The sequence below is a fragment of the Camelus bactrianus genome, chromosome 27 (assembly GCF_048773025.1).
Source record: "Camelus bactrianus isolate YW-2024 breed Bactrian camel chromosome 27, ASM4877302v1, whole genome shotgun sequence".
Classification (NCBI taxonomy): Eukaryota; Metazoa; Chordata; class Mammalia; order Artiodactyla; family Camelidae; genus Camelus; species Camelus bactrianus.
In genome coordinates this window covers 28,220,483-28,234,552 of record NC_133565.1, presented here as the reverse complement: position 1 = coordinate 28,234,552, position 14,070 = coordinate 28,220,483, and the positions used below count along the sequence as shown (strand labels likewise).

General features: G+C 38.6%; 1 protein-coding gene across 2 annotated transcripts in view; it reads right to left on the bottom strand.

Moving 5' to 3' along the window:
* Nucleotides 1-14,070, bottom strand: part of EFL1 (elongation factor like GTPase 1) — an 89,740-nt gene that overhangs the window by 47,294 nt on the left and 28,376 nt on the right. For both annotated transcript variants that reach the window (XM_074354073.1, XM_074354074.1), the window contains exons 14-15: nucleotides 13,821-13,987; nucleotides 8,914-9,052 (exon numbers count right to left, since the gene is read on the bottom strand). In XM_074354073.1, the coding sequence (XP_074210174.1) occupies nucleotides 8,914-9,052; nucleotides 13,821-13,987 (306 nt within the window). The remainder of the gene's footprint in view (nucleotides 1-8,913; nucleotides 9,053-13,820; nucleotides 13,988-14,070) is intronic.

Sequence of the window (14,070 nt, the reverse complement as noted above, 5' to 3'; positions counted from 1 at the left end):
TGGTCATGATGTGAGTTTTGGAAATATTTTTACATCATTTAGAGTTAAAATCAATATACCCGAATTATCTATAATTATACCAGTAAACTAATACCTTCTACTTGTTTGGGCTTTTTATTTTTTAAAGACAATTTTCTATTTTAACATAAGTTTAACATATTGGGTTATAAACCTGTCTAACCTCATAAAGGGGCCTGTTTTTCAAACTTATCAAAAAAGACTTTGGGTATATTAGACTTATATAGAAAATTAGACTTTCCTGGGTCAAACAAATCCAGAAAATGCTCAAAGTTACTTGAAAAATGAAGATATTCTGAAAGACCTGAAAAGACTAATGTTACATTGCTTACAAACTCTCATAGCTATGAGATTTCAGGCTGTGAAGAGCCCTAAGGTGTCTCGTATCCGGGCAGATTAATATATCTACATATGAAAAACAAACAGCCACACTTAATGCACACGACACCCAGCCTAGTTGTCTACTCCAAGTTCTGCACCTCTAAATTAATGCAGGTCCTTGGAGAAATTAATTCCTGGTGAACACATCGAACATCAGAAGCAACAAGGAAACAAACCAGGAGCATATGACTGGTGGTCACATGCTGGATACTCAAGTTCCTAGAACTTCTGTCTTCCATTCTCCCTTTCTGATCTGTAGTCCCTCAGTTTCCCCATATACAATCTAAAAGCCAAATCACCAAACTAATAAATAACAGTAATAATATCTCCTAGAACTCTCAAGACTCTCCCTTCCTCCTGCTCAAAATTCTACTCCATCTCTGTGCTCAAAAGGTACCACTGGGAGGGTAGTACACAGTCATTCATCTGTTCACTCACACTCACACTAGAATATGTGTCCTAGTAAAGTATGTGTAGTAGGCTTGGGCTCAATACTGGATATGCCCAAAGAATGATGAACCCTAGCCCAGAAGCTTAGAGACACCAACTAAAAACATAAACAATATAATGGAATAAATGTTCTAAGAGAAATGTATTAAAAGAGGTATAGGAACCCAAGGGAAGGAGCCAGGTGATCCACCAGAGCAGCTGGGGAAGGCTACAGAGAGGGGGCAATTGAGCTGGGCCTTGAACCTGAGTTTATCAGGCAGTGAAGGGAAAGAGAACACTGGAGGAGAAGAGAGAGCATGTGCGGGAACACAGAGGTATAAAAATCTTGATATATTCACTGCTGGTGGGAATGTAAATTAGTTCACCACTATGTATGTTCCTCAAAAAATTAAAAATAGAACTACCATACGATCCAGCAATCCCACTTCTGGGTATACATCCAAAAGAAATGAAACGAGGATATCAAAGAGAAGTCTGCACTCCCGTGTTTATGGAGGCATTATTCACAATAGCCAAAACATGGAAAAACCTAAGTGTCCATCAACAGACGACTGGATAAAGAAGTTGTCTCTCTCTCTCTCTCACACACACACAGAGAAACATTAGTCAGCCATGAGAAAGAAGGAAATCCTGCTTTTTACAACAACATGAACAGACATTAAGGGCACACTTAGAGAGAGAAGTCAGACAAAGACAAAACTATGTGTTATCACTTATATGTGGAATATAAAAAAAGCCAAACTCAGAGAAACAGGGAATAGAATGCTGGTTACCAGGAGGTGGGAAAATCAGGGAGATTGTATTTAAGGGTACAAACTTGCAACTAGTAGATAATAATTCCTGGAGATCTAAACCATAACATAGTGATTCTAGACAACAAGCCTGTATTACAAACTTCAAAGTTGCTAAGAGACTAGATCTTAATTGTTCCCACCACAGAAAAGAAACGAGAATTAGTTATGTGGCGTGACAGAGGTGGTACCTAACACCACGGTGGTCATCATATCCCAAGACATGAATGCATCAAATTCCACATGCTGTACACCTTAAACGTAAGCAATGTTACATGTTAATTATACCTGAAAACACATTTATTAACATTCTGATGTATTCAGAAGTGGTGAGAACTAAAGCACAGGGTCTGGGGTGGGACGAGCCAGACAACACTGAAGGGCCTATGAGTTATGGACATAAAACAAATCTAGGCTCTTAGTGTGACATCAGCAGTGAGGAAGCATAAGGGGCCAATGGAAAATACCTCTCCGTGGGGACAGGGGGAGTGGGGTGCCTCACATCTCACCTCTATACAGTCTCTCTTTCCAAACTGGGTAAACCCGACAAATTCTCATTGTTCAGTTTCTCTCTTTTGAGAGGGTCCAGGCTATTTCTCTTCCTTTCCTTTCCAACAGTTTTTTCCCTTATAAAAGGAAAGACCTGGGTTCTAGTTTCCACTCTCACGACCCAAGCTGGAGGAGACCTAGTTCCTCTCTGAGTCTCAAACTCCCTTTTCACAGGAAGAAGGGACGGGACTACATGAACCATGAAATTCAAGGACCTAATAAGCAGAGTGCCAAAAATCATTATAGCGTATTTTCATTTTAACCATCACAGAAAGTGAGGAGAATCAGTAACTAATCTCAGCTACACAACTGTACAGAACACAAAATCTGGCAACTAAGGGCGAGTGCCATTTGCTGAACAAGTGAAAACCTTCTCAGCGTCAGATTTCTCACCTGCAAAATGAAGATAATAAATTCACCACTCAAGTTTGTTGTGAGATTTAAATCAGAAAACACAAACAAAAATGAGTCACTGAACACCTGGTGTGCAATAGATGCTCAGTAAATATTGGTTAAATGTATCTCTCAAGTGCATTTACCTATGTGCCATCTCTATTGGGATCAGTTAACAAAAGATATGCAAATATAATGGCATTGATTATGTAAACTGTTTAGAAAATGATATTTTATAAATATCGAGTCCAACACCTTAACCACTCGGCCACCGTGACTTCCAAATTTTACAAATATCATTCTAGAAAAATTGAAGGCGTGTGGCACTGGAGAAAAACACCCATTATACAATAAATCTAACGGGCGCTTCCGTAGAGACCAAAAAGAAAACGTTCTTCTCTCTACCCTACTCCTGTGCCCAGGGGACAGGGGCTTTGCCTTTGATTTTCAAAGCATATCTGATTTCTTCCAGCCATTACACAGTCAAATAAGATGGATTTAGATACAACAGTGAAGGAATAACAACCCTTACTTCAATTCTGCACTTGAACCAATAGACCCAAATCCTTTGAAATATGATCATCAATGCAATTAAGCGCTGAACTGCTGTAAATTAACAAACAGTCATCTGGGAAACATAAAGCAAAACTAGTGACAATGTGCTTCTAATTGCACAGGAGAGCAGGACGTTAGTGATGTTTTATATCATGTTTCGCTGCCCACTAAGCAGCATATATTTTCATAATAATGCTTTTTTCAACTAGAAACAACCCAAGGAGTCATAACTCAATTTCCAAGGTAAAGAGGAAACCAAAGGGAAAAAAATATACAACTGAAACAATGCCTTTAGTATTTGGAAGAGAGGTGGGAGAGACAGGAGAAAGAAAGGGCCAAAATAAATTTAAATTACTGCTCTGAAATCATTCTTAGAAGGTTCAAATAACAAGCTAAACTAATTTCAATTTCTCTATTTTAATGATTCAGAACTCTCAACCTCTGATAATAAAAAAAGCCTGCCTACATGTTTGCAAGACTCTGGGCTGGGCAAGGGGGTATAGTTCACAGTAACTACACAGAGTAATCCTGATTGTGTCAACAAACTTCACTCCAGCAAAGCACAAAACCTACTCAGCACTCATATGCCCTTCACCCAACACCTTAATAATCCTTATAAATACAGAGGTAGAAGATACGAATTTTACACAGGGGCTCTGGCACAGAGCACAGCTCACGCACACGCTCACACAGACATCCCAGTCTTTGTTCTGTTTTTCAACATGATGACAATCCGTGGGAAAGGCTGCCCCCTTGTGTTCATCTCAGTGTAGCCGTGGCCCTTGCTAGAGCCAGAAGGCTGCAGATGCCTTTCAACATCCCATGGTGGCTTCAGAGAGCCGACTTAGCCCACTCAACCTCTGCCCAGAAGTCTAGGCTGGTATAAATGATGATCACTGCTTGAGCTTTCTGAGAAAGCAGCAATGCTTCTGAGTTTGTTCAAAGCTAAGAAAACTATTCTGGACCTCTGTGGAGGCACAGCCGCGTGCAGCTAGTCCTTGTGCATACAATTAGGATGAGAACTGCTTTTTTAAAGCTCCTGGTTGTGAGAAGAGAGCTCTAGAGGGATGGAATTCCTATCTGTCAAATGACCTCTGGACCTCTGGCTTTCTGAATATCACCTAGAGAAATCCAAATAGAACGAAGCATAGAGGGGAGTGAGCAAAGTAATTAAAAAGGCAGAAAAGCCCAAGATGTGGGCAACTAGGAAGGTTCCCGGAAAAGCAACTAAGAGAGTAGGAAAGGCTTATCATGAGATCATCTGATATTTTATATGGATATACTTTTAGGTCTGAAAGTTCCCACAAAAGTAGCCAACTTGCCAGAGATCCCAGCTGGCACACCCAGTGCTGTTTCTCATGAAAGAGATTCTGGCTAATTTGGGATAAAAACTGTGAAGGGCCTATAAATAATTTGTAAGATTAAATTTAAGCACTCAACATAAGAAATCTAACCGAGTGGGTCATATAGAACCAAACATACAGTAAGCGTGAAATACATGCATGTGAGAGGGTGACCAGGCTATAAAATGTAAGCAAAGATCTGTCTTTTCAGAGCACAATAGTTCGCTATGCTTTTATTTTTTTAAACTTCCATCATATTTTAATTCTAAGAGACTTTGGATCCTGAGAAAGGAAGGCTTATCAAAGACACTGATATCACTTTTCTTTTCCCCAAATCCCTCTACCCCTAAATCTCAAGTGAAATGTCCAAAGAAAGGTAAAAATTAGGGAAAGGCTATGTCAACAGAGGAAAAGGTCTCATCCAAATGCCAGAAAATTTGAAAGATGGAGCTAGATTAAAGGTCAGCCAGGCATCCTAGAATTAATTTATGCCACTAAGAGAGCAACTGGTCTCGCCATGGGTTAAAAATAAGAGCTCCTGGAGCTCATAAATACCCCAAGTAAGAAGGCAGAAGGCTTTTTCTCCAGGAAGACCCTGGCGCAGAAGGAATTCTGGCTGCTTGCCAGCTGGCTCAATCTCAGACAGCCAGGCCTGGGGCCCGTGACAAAAGAACCTGTACGAAAATGGAAACGGCTTCTCCCCAGAATGGACTACTATTGGTATAACTTAGTGGTTTAAAATGATTCAGTACTTTATAAGTTAGGAGAGCAGAACAACATAGGTTTAAGTCACAGCCCCTTCCTGGCTCCCCTCCCCATCGCTAGAAATGGCTCAATATGGTAAGAATGTCAGTTCTTCCCAAATGAACTTATAAATTCACACACATAAAGTTATTTCTTACTATAAGAACATGTGTATGTATGCATGTGTGCTTATGCATGGACAGAAGTCTGAAACAATATACACTGCACTGATAACACCTATAGTGATTACCCCCAGGAAGGACACTCACCTAGTTTTTTCTGTATTATTATTGAGTTGTACAGTAAAAGAAGGTGGTCACGATTTACTTCTATAAATAGAATGTCTTAATATGGATATTTAATTTACTGAAATGAAATATAATGATATCAAGTACATATGGAAAAATAAATATCCAAGAACAGCTAAAAATTATTAAAGTGAATAGTGATAATACCAGCTTAAGAAAGAATGACTGAAACCACCAAAACCAAACAATATAGACTGGCAAATACATCAGAATAGAAAACAGAGCCAAGAATCAGACTACGACAGTATTTGTAGAAACTTAATTATGACAGAAGTGGTAGTAAAACCTGGAGGTGGGGGAGGATTTATCTGTGATGGCCCAACAGCTATTCATCTGGAAAAAAATAAATAAACTGGAATAGTTGGCTTATGGGTAACCTGCCCCAAGCCAGAGCTTAGCTGGGCACATGAGAGTTATAAGCAATATAAAATACAAAGAAATAACACACATAACTACTAGGAAATAGGAGAATAAAATCATTATCATGTGTAAAAGAAAAGTTATTAAAATCAGTTGAAGCCTATAACAAAAATGAATATGCAAAGGAATATATATATGTATAAATGAATCATTTTGCTATACACCAGAAATTAACATTGTAAATTGACTATACTTCAATTAAAAAAATATAATAATCAGTTGAAACTATTAATACTAAGAAATGATTAGTAAGGTAACTGGCTATTTACTGATTAAAACAGATTCTTTCCAAGTGGAAATGTTGATAATAAAGTATATTTAAGAGAAATTCACTAGTAAGTGAATTTAAAGTATGACGAAAGCACCACAAAGGCTTAAGAGTCACAAACTGTTGAGATTTCCCTTGAAATAATCAAATCAAATCTGCCAGTAAAACCTCTCAAAGGCTTCTGACTCCTCAGTCACCCCACATGACTAAGGATTCACACACACATACACATACTTCATTCAATCCACACTGATTTCCTAGCAACTCAGCAACCAACCACGGCAAAACTATAACCATTTCAGGAAAAGGCTAATTAATATTTATTATTTTCCTCATGTTGTAAAAAAAGGAATATCATGTTTCCTCTCAGAATATACCCCTGAAATTTCAAAGATTTAACCATATGGAAGAGATCTGAAAGCGTATAAGAAAAGGCTAAAGATCTGGAATCCTAATTCAATTTCCCCTCACATTTTAATAGGAGCCTGCAGCAAACATTTATGTTTAGAGATATTCTCTGTAGAGAATTGAACAAAAGGCTATTGTGTGTTCAACTCAGTAAGGTCTCTCTGGTCCCATCCATACCAACTTTTCAAACATCAGGTTGGAATTAAGTTATTTTAAACTTAAAATAGACTATTTCCAGACCATAAAATCTAACCACACTTATCAGTCAGTGTAAGTTTTCTAAGTGAGTTATTGAGGACTTCAAATGTGAAATCTGCATTTTTCAAGTGCCAATAAAAGAACTTTCCTTTAGAATATGACTACATTCACTGACTTGTTCAAGAATGCATATAATGTTTTCATTTCCTTCTCCAACAAAAACTTTCATCTGTAGCTGATAAATCTGCCTTGGTATCATTTCTGATGAAAAGCATATGGGTAGCAGTCATATCACTCTCTACTATTTTCTTACGAAAATAGGAATTGCAACTTTTTCTCTATGTTAACAAGAGGAAAAAAAAGATGGAGTTTACAGGCCTGCCTGATCACTATAAACATTGCTGTCTTAATTTGTAATATGTGTCCTGCCACAGGCCTGCTAAAACATAAAAGGAAACATGGAATTATCTATGATTAGTGGTGTGGTCATTTTAAAACATGACCACAAATTCTGACATATCTCCCATCAAAAGGTGTAGTTAGTTCCCTCCCTCTGAGTATGGGCCGATCTTAGTGACTCTCACTGCTGATAAAGAGAATGTGATGGAAATGAGGCTGAAGGGTTTAGAGGTTAGGTCATAAAAGCTGACACAGCTTCTTCCTGCCTCTGCCTTTGGGATGAGCACCTGCAGAACCCAGCCACCGTGCTGCGAGGAAGCCAAGCAGCCATCTGGAAAGGCCACATGTTTCAGCCCCAGTGCCACTTCCAGCTAAGGTCCCAGATGACAACCAGCATCAACCACCAGACATGTGAGTGAAAAGAGCCTTCACATGACTCTAGTGCCCAGGCTTTGAGCAACTCAACTGACACCATGTGGAAGAGAGACAAGCTGTCCCACCAAGCCATGCCCAAACTGCAGATTTAAGGAAAACTAAAAACCATTTTTCTTGTAAGCCGTTCGGCTTTGGGTGGTTTATTACGAGGCAACAGGTAATTGGAAAGTGTAGATTAGTTCAATCACATTCAGCCACTCAACTTAATTATTTTCATTCCAAGCCCCCTGGTCCCCCACGAAGACAAACGTGTTTTAAGTAAACAACAACAGTAACAACAACTGGGCTGACAAACCTGGTCCCAGAAACTTGACAGCCAGCGTCCTCACACGCGTCACCCTTGCGGGCAGTCAGCCTTCCCGCGTGCTGTTTGCTCCTCACCTCAGAATCCTTGGTCTTCTCGTCTGTCCTGCCTTAAACTTACTCCTAGCTTTCAGAAGTTGCTTTCATTGAACACCTGGCTTGTGAAACTGCTGCTACTGCTACCTATGCCCCAGTTTTTTAACCAATGAACAAGTAAAATTTGCCTAAAACAAGGTAATTCTGACTCTCAGGCTGACTCTAAGATGTTCTGATGGAGCCACTGAAATGGGTTGTCAACCCAACCAAGAAATCATATCAAAAATTTATTGTTCCCTCTAATGAATACCAGGAGGGGAAATGGCCTAATAACCGAAATAAGATTTTTCTCTAAAAAACACAAGCCTGAAAACTTAAAGCTAGAAGGGACCTTGGAGATAATCTAGTTTCGGACTTTCTTCAACCAGTGGTATACTGACCTGAGCCAGGGAAGATTTTCATGACAAAAGTACTAGGAATTTTTACCTCACTCCATTCTTAATGAAATGTCAACCTGCCATAATGGCAATTTTAAACGTTAACTTTGTTTGTATTTTATTTTTACAAACGTTTGTATTATATTTCACAATACAAACAAAAGATGTACAAAATACAATTTTGTTTATATTTTATAGCTACAGCAATAAAATGTATCCATATAATGCTATTTAATGTTATCTCCTTAAAGTTTAGGACTTTATTTTTTTAACGGAACTACCATAATTTACAGCAAGTTATTGGTGTACATGCTAATTACTCAATTGCTCTAAGCTTAAGTCTAAGGACACCAGGAAAAAAATAACCAAACCAAAAACAATATCAGAGTCATTTCCTTCAAAGATTTCACTCAGTTTGAGTAACATGTGAAGTAATCTCAGAACGGAGCACAGATGCAATACACAGCGCCACCTTACCCAGCACATTTCCTGGAGGTACCTCTTCTAGATCTTCCAGCTCCCTTCCCATAAGAAGATACAGGTTTTCCAGAGCACAGCATGCCATGTGGGGGACTGGGGGAAGGTCATCTAGTGGGGCTGAGAAGCCTAGTGGCACCTCGGCAAAGAAAAGTAACAGAAGATAAGTTAGGAGGCATCAAATGAAAATGTTACTTAATATCTACAGTTACTTTTATTCATTAGTAAGATATAGTGCAGTCACATTTCATGTAAAACCTGAAACATGCAAATGTGAAATCATGTGACATAAAAATAAGTTTCACTTTAAAAATAAATTCTGAAATTGTAAAACCTCTTAAATATTTTAGAATTGTTAAGAATTCCACATAATCATCAGCTTTATGGCTAAGTAATATAAGTTCTGTTGTGAGCTGGCAGTATCACATTAACCAATAAGCAAAAGTCCCCACAGCCCTTTGCTAGTATTTATATGAACCATGTCATATGCCAGTTCTGGTGACTACTATGCTATTACTACTATTATTACCATTATTACTTGAAGTTGTTTTAATCTTATCATAATGTCCTTTAAGCATAACAAGGGCTGGTGCTAGTGCTGAATAACACATGAAAATGAGTAACTTTGGAAAAGTAGTTAGATGTAACAAAAATGACATGAAATGAAATGAAATGGCCAAGCAACGGCTATTTTATGCTACACTGGTAACCTGGAAGAGAGCACACAGTGAAATACTGGGGTCTCTGATGAGAAGACACAGCACACACACAGCCAGGATACCCTAGACAATACATCATATTTGTTCTTATGGAGCTATTGTCTCAAATTATTCAAAATATTATCTTAAATTATTCTGTATCTCCAGATAAATGCAAGTGACCTGAAGGCATTTCAACCAAGGAACCAATAAAATTATCTTTGGTACCCACAGGCCCAAGGCACTGTGCTAGTGCTGTGAAGAGAAAAAAATGTCCCAGATAGAACATATATAAAGATAACTAATACTGCAAACACAGAATGAGCGACAAAAAAAAAGCAGCACAGGCAAGTAAATTCACAAAATCTCAAAGGAGAGAGAAGCTATTGTGTTAGGATAGACTTGGAAACTTCATGAAAAGGATGACCTTTCCAGGCACATGCTACATTTAAATGTACATGTTCTGATTCAGTGACAACTCTGCAGGGTAGCTCTAAAGATAGGTCGTAAAGAAATGTGAACTATAAGGATTAACTTGGAAGAAACAGAATTATGCACAAGTAGTATGACTATCCACTTCAAACAAGCAACAGATACATTGTAATCAGTAAGACAGTTTAGCACAGTGGCCAGACACAGATCAGTACACGAGTTAATGATATATCTATAGATCAGCAATAGAAAATTTATACATTTTAAAACAGTAACTTTTAGAATCACAACAGAATATAAGAGAGCTAGGCATAAGTCTAACAAAAGTGATTAAAGATTTTTATGGAGAAAATGATAAAACTTCAATGAAACATATTTTAAATGACCTAAATAAATGAAAAGCTATACCTAACACATTCATGGATAGAAAGATTCAGTACCACAAAATGTTGATTCATGCCAAATACATGTACTGATTTAAAGCAGTACCAAAGGCTCACTGGAGCTTTTCAAGGAACCCAACAAGCTGACTGTAAACTTCACAGAGAAGAGTAGAGAATTAGGAATAAACAAGATTAAAGAAAAACAAGGTAGAGGAATTTGGTCTTTCAGGTGTCAAAACATGTAGAAATGAAGACAGCACTGGACAGAGACAGTAACAGACCAAAAAAAAAAAAAAAAATGAAGTCTAATAGCCCAGAAACAAACCAATGTACATGTGAAATCTGATTTACTACAGAACCGACAAAGCAGATCACTGGGAAAGATGAGACAATTAATTCATGGTGTTGGGACAACTGGTTATTTGTATGGGGACAAAAATGAAATTGGATGCCTTCTCTATACCATTTATAATACAAACATCAAATTAAACACTCAAACATGAAAGGCGAAACAAATTTTAGAAGGAAACATAGGATAAAATTTTGTGTCTTCAGTGTAGTCGTAATTTTAATCTTCTTAAACAAAAGGTAAAACCCATAATGGAAAAGACTGATGAATTCAACTACATTAAAATTAAGAACTACTGTCCATTAAAAGACACCAAATAAGAAGTGTGACAAGCCAAAAACTGAAGAAGGAATCTGCAATACTTGAAACTGGCAAGGAATTAGTATCCAGAATATACAAAAATATATAAAATTAGTATTCAAAATATATAAAAACCAGTATTAAAAAATATATATACAGCACAACAGAAAAACAGGCAAATGACCCAGAGGTATCTTCACAGGAGAAAACATGAATGACCAATAAACATATTACAAAAGTAACAAGGAAAATGTAAGTTAAAACCATAACAAAACACCATATTATATCCATCTGATCAGCAAAAATCAGAAGCCTGATAATAGCGAATATTGCTGAGGACGTGGTATAACTGGAATAGTTATACACTGCTGCTGGGAGGAGCAGTCAGCACTACTTTGAGGACGATTTGGAATTATCCAGCTAAGCTGAAGGTATACACACTCTATTACCCAGGCAATTCCACTATGGGTACATTACCTAGAATTTCTTGCAAATGTGCACAAGGAAATCTATATAAAAATATTCAAAGTATCACTGTTTAAATTAGCAAAAAATGAAAGCAGTCCAAACACATACTGACAGGAAAATGTTTATTTATCTCTATAATGAAGTACTACGCAGCAGTGAACAATGGATGAATGACAGGAATAAGCATCAACATAAATCTACCTCAGGATTAAAGTTAAAAAAGGAGACAGTATAAGAATAACTACAGTAAGATTCCACTTAAACAAAGTCCATAAACAATACATTCTTTAGTAATGCACACAGTATCAAACTATAGAGAAAAACAAGAGAAGGATGTAGCAGATGGACTAACGGTGGTCCCCCAATGACCCCTGCTTCCTTGTGCAATCCTCTCCCTCTGAGGGTGAGTGGGGCTTGTGACTTGCGTCTCACCAATGGCAGATGGCGAAGGTGACGAGTTGTCACTCCCAGGATGGCATTAACATCTTTACAAGACTCTGTCTTGCTAGTAAATTCATTCTACAGTCTCCTCTCTGGCCTGATGAAGGAAGCAGCCAAGTTGGGAAAGTCTACATGACAAGAAACTACAGGCAGCCTCCAAGAGCTAAGGGCAGCCAACAACCAATAGCTGGAAAGAGTCCGGGGCCCTCAGTCCCCTGGGCACAAGGTTATGAACTCTGCCAACACCCTAAGTGAACCTGGAAGCAGACTCTTGCCCAGTCGAGTCTCCAAATGAGACTACAACTCAGTCAACGTTCTCCCTGCAGCTTTGTGAGACCCTAAGCAGGAGCAGCCAAGCTGTGCCTGGAGTCCTAGCCCACAAATCCTGTGAGAGGATAAAACATGCATTGTTTTAAGTTGCTAAATCTGTAGTAATCTGTAACATGCAGCAATAGAAAAAATAACACAAAGGACAAACACAAAATTCCAGGTAGGGTTGTGTCTGAAATAGTTCACTTTTTAAAAAAATAATTAAAATTAGGTTTTATGGGGCTCCAATTACTGAAATAAGGAGTTATTTGTGCTGTCAGTTCGTTTGATCATTCCTGCTTGAGTCGTTTGACACATGAACAGTCGATTTCAACCTCTAGCCCTACAAGAGCAAAGAAACCGTATGTACAGAAGAGAAACTGGAGTGCTCACGGAACTTTTAATACCCAATAAATCAGTATTGCACTAAGTAACAATTCCTTACTCATCTTCACAGTTCAGAGTAAAAAACAAAAAAATTAACCAGCACTTAACCTTTTCTGATACGTAACAAACCATCAGTTATGTCTAAACCAGGACGGCAAGATTAACATCAACGGATTTTCACACATGCCGTCACAGCACTTTCAGCCTCCTGTGAAATCTAACCCACACGTACCGACTGCTGTGCTCCCTGCCAAATCAGAACGCGCCACAGACTAGCAGGGACCATTCAGCCACCACTCAGCGTTGCAGTCTCCAAGGGTTAAACTGCTAAAACTGATGGAATACATACTCAAGGCAAGGAAAAGCTGATGGCGTACAATTCCTTCAACTGCCACCTCCCTCTCTCTCATTCACAGCCAAGTACAGCAGCTTCCCTGGTTTATCCGTAAAGAGAGGAGCATGAGCTCTTCTGCTGGTGATGCTGCACATCTTGTAAACCTAACTTACTGCTTCTTGTTGATCCTGTCTGGCTCCCCAGACCTCTGGCATTATCACCCTATGACCTTTATCATTTAATTACTACATATACACCTTGGCTTATGTCCAAAAATACTCTGAGTCAGCTCTAGCCTGTGCTTTCTTATCTGCCCTTTGGCTCAGACATGTTTAGATGCTGGCTGTCTGCCTACTTTCAGACCCTCCTGATCAATTTCTGGGATCTGCCTGCCAAGAAACCGTTGCCTATCACCTGCTCACTGCCCGTGCCTTTGGCCTGTGCCACCTGGCTTTGGGATCTCCACATTCTTGGAACTTCTGCCACTGCCCTGGCTCCAGCATAACACCTCTTCTTACCAGTTCTTTCCTCTAGCCTTGAAGAAAAAAGTCTTATAATTAATTAAATAAGGTTTGAAAACTTCATATTCATAAGGTTCATATTCCGGTTTAATTTCCTAAATGCTACTAAGTGAGACAGGTTTAGCAAATGTTACCAAAGTAACACAAGAGGAAGTATATGGATTCACCTGAATGTGCCCTTCCAGAGACAAAATAAATCTATCAATAAGGTAAACACCAATCTTGACCAATCTGAAAAGATATCACAACCTTGAAACAACATACTATTTTACTTCCAATTCTTACCTGCTGCAAAAACTCCAGAGGACTGTATTTGGGCCCCAAGACAAAAATTTTCTTTCCTCTTCGAGCCACACCACTGAAGACTCGAGCAAATGCAATAAAAGACTCTTGGTCATTTCCTTCCTGGGGCACAGATTTAGAGGTCACACTCTCCACCTGCTGCTCATCACCTGCCAGAAACAAAAGGATAATGAGTGCCAAGAATGCTCCCCCCAACCCAGGAACTGCCTACAAGCATAGAGGGAACAGGAAA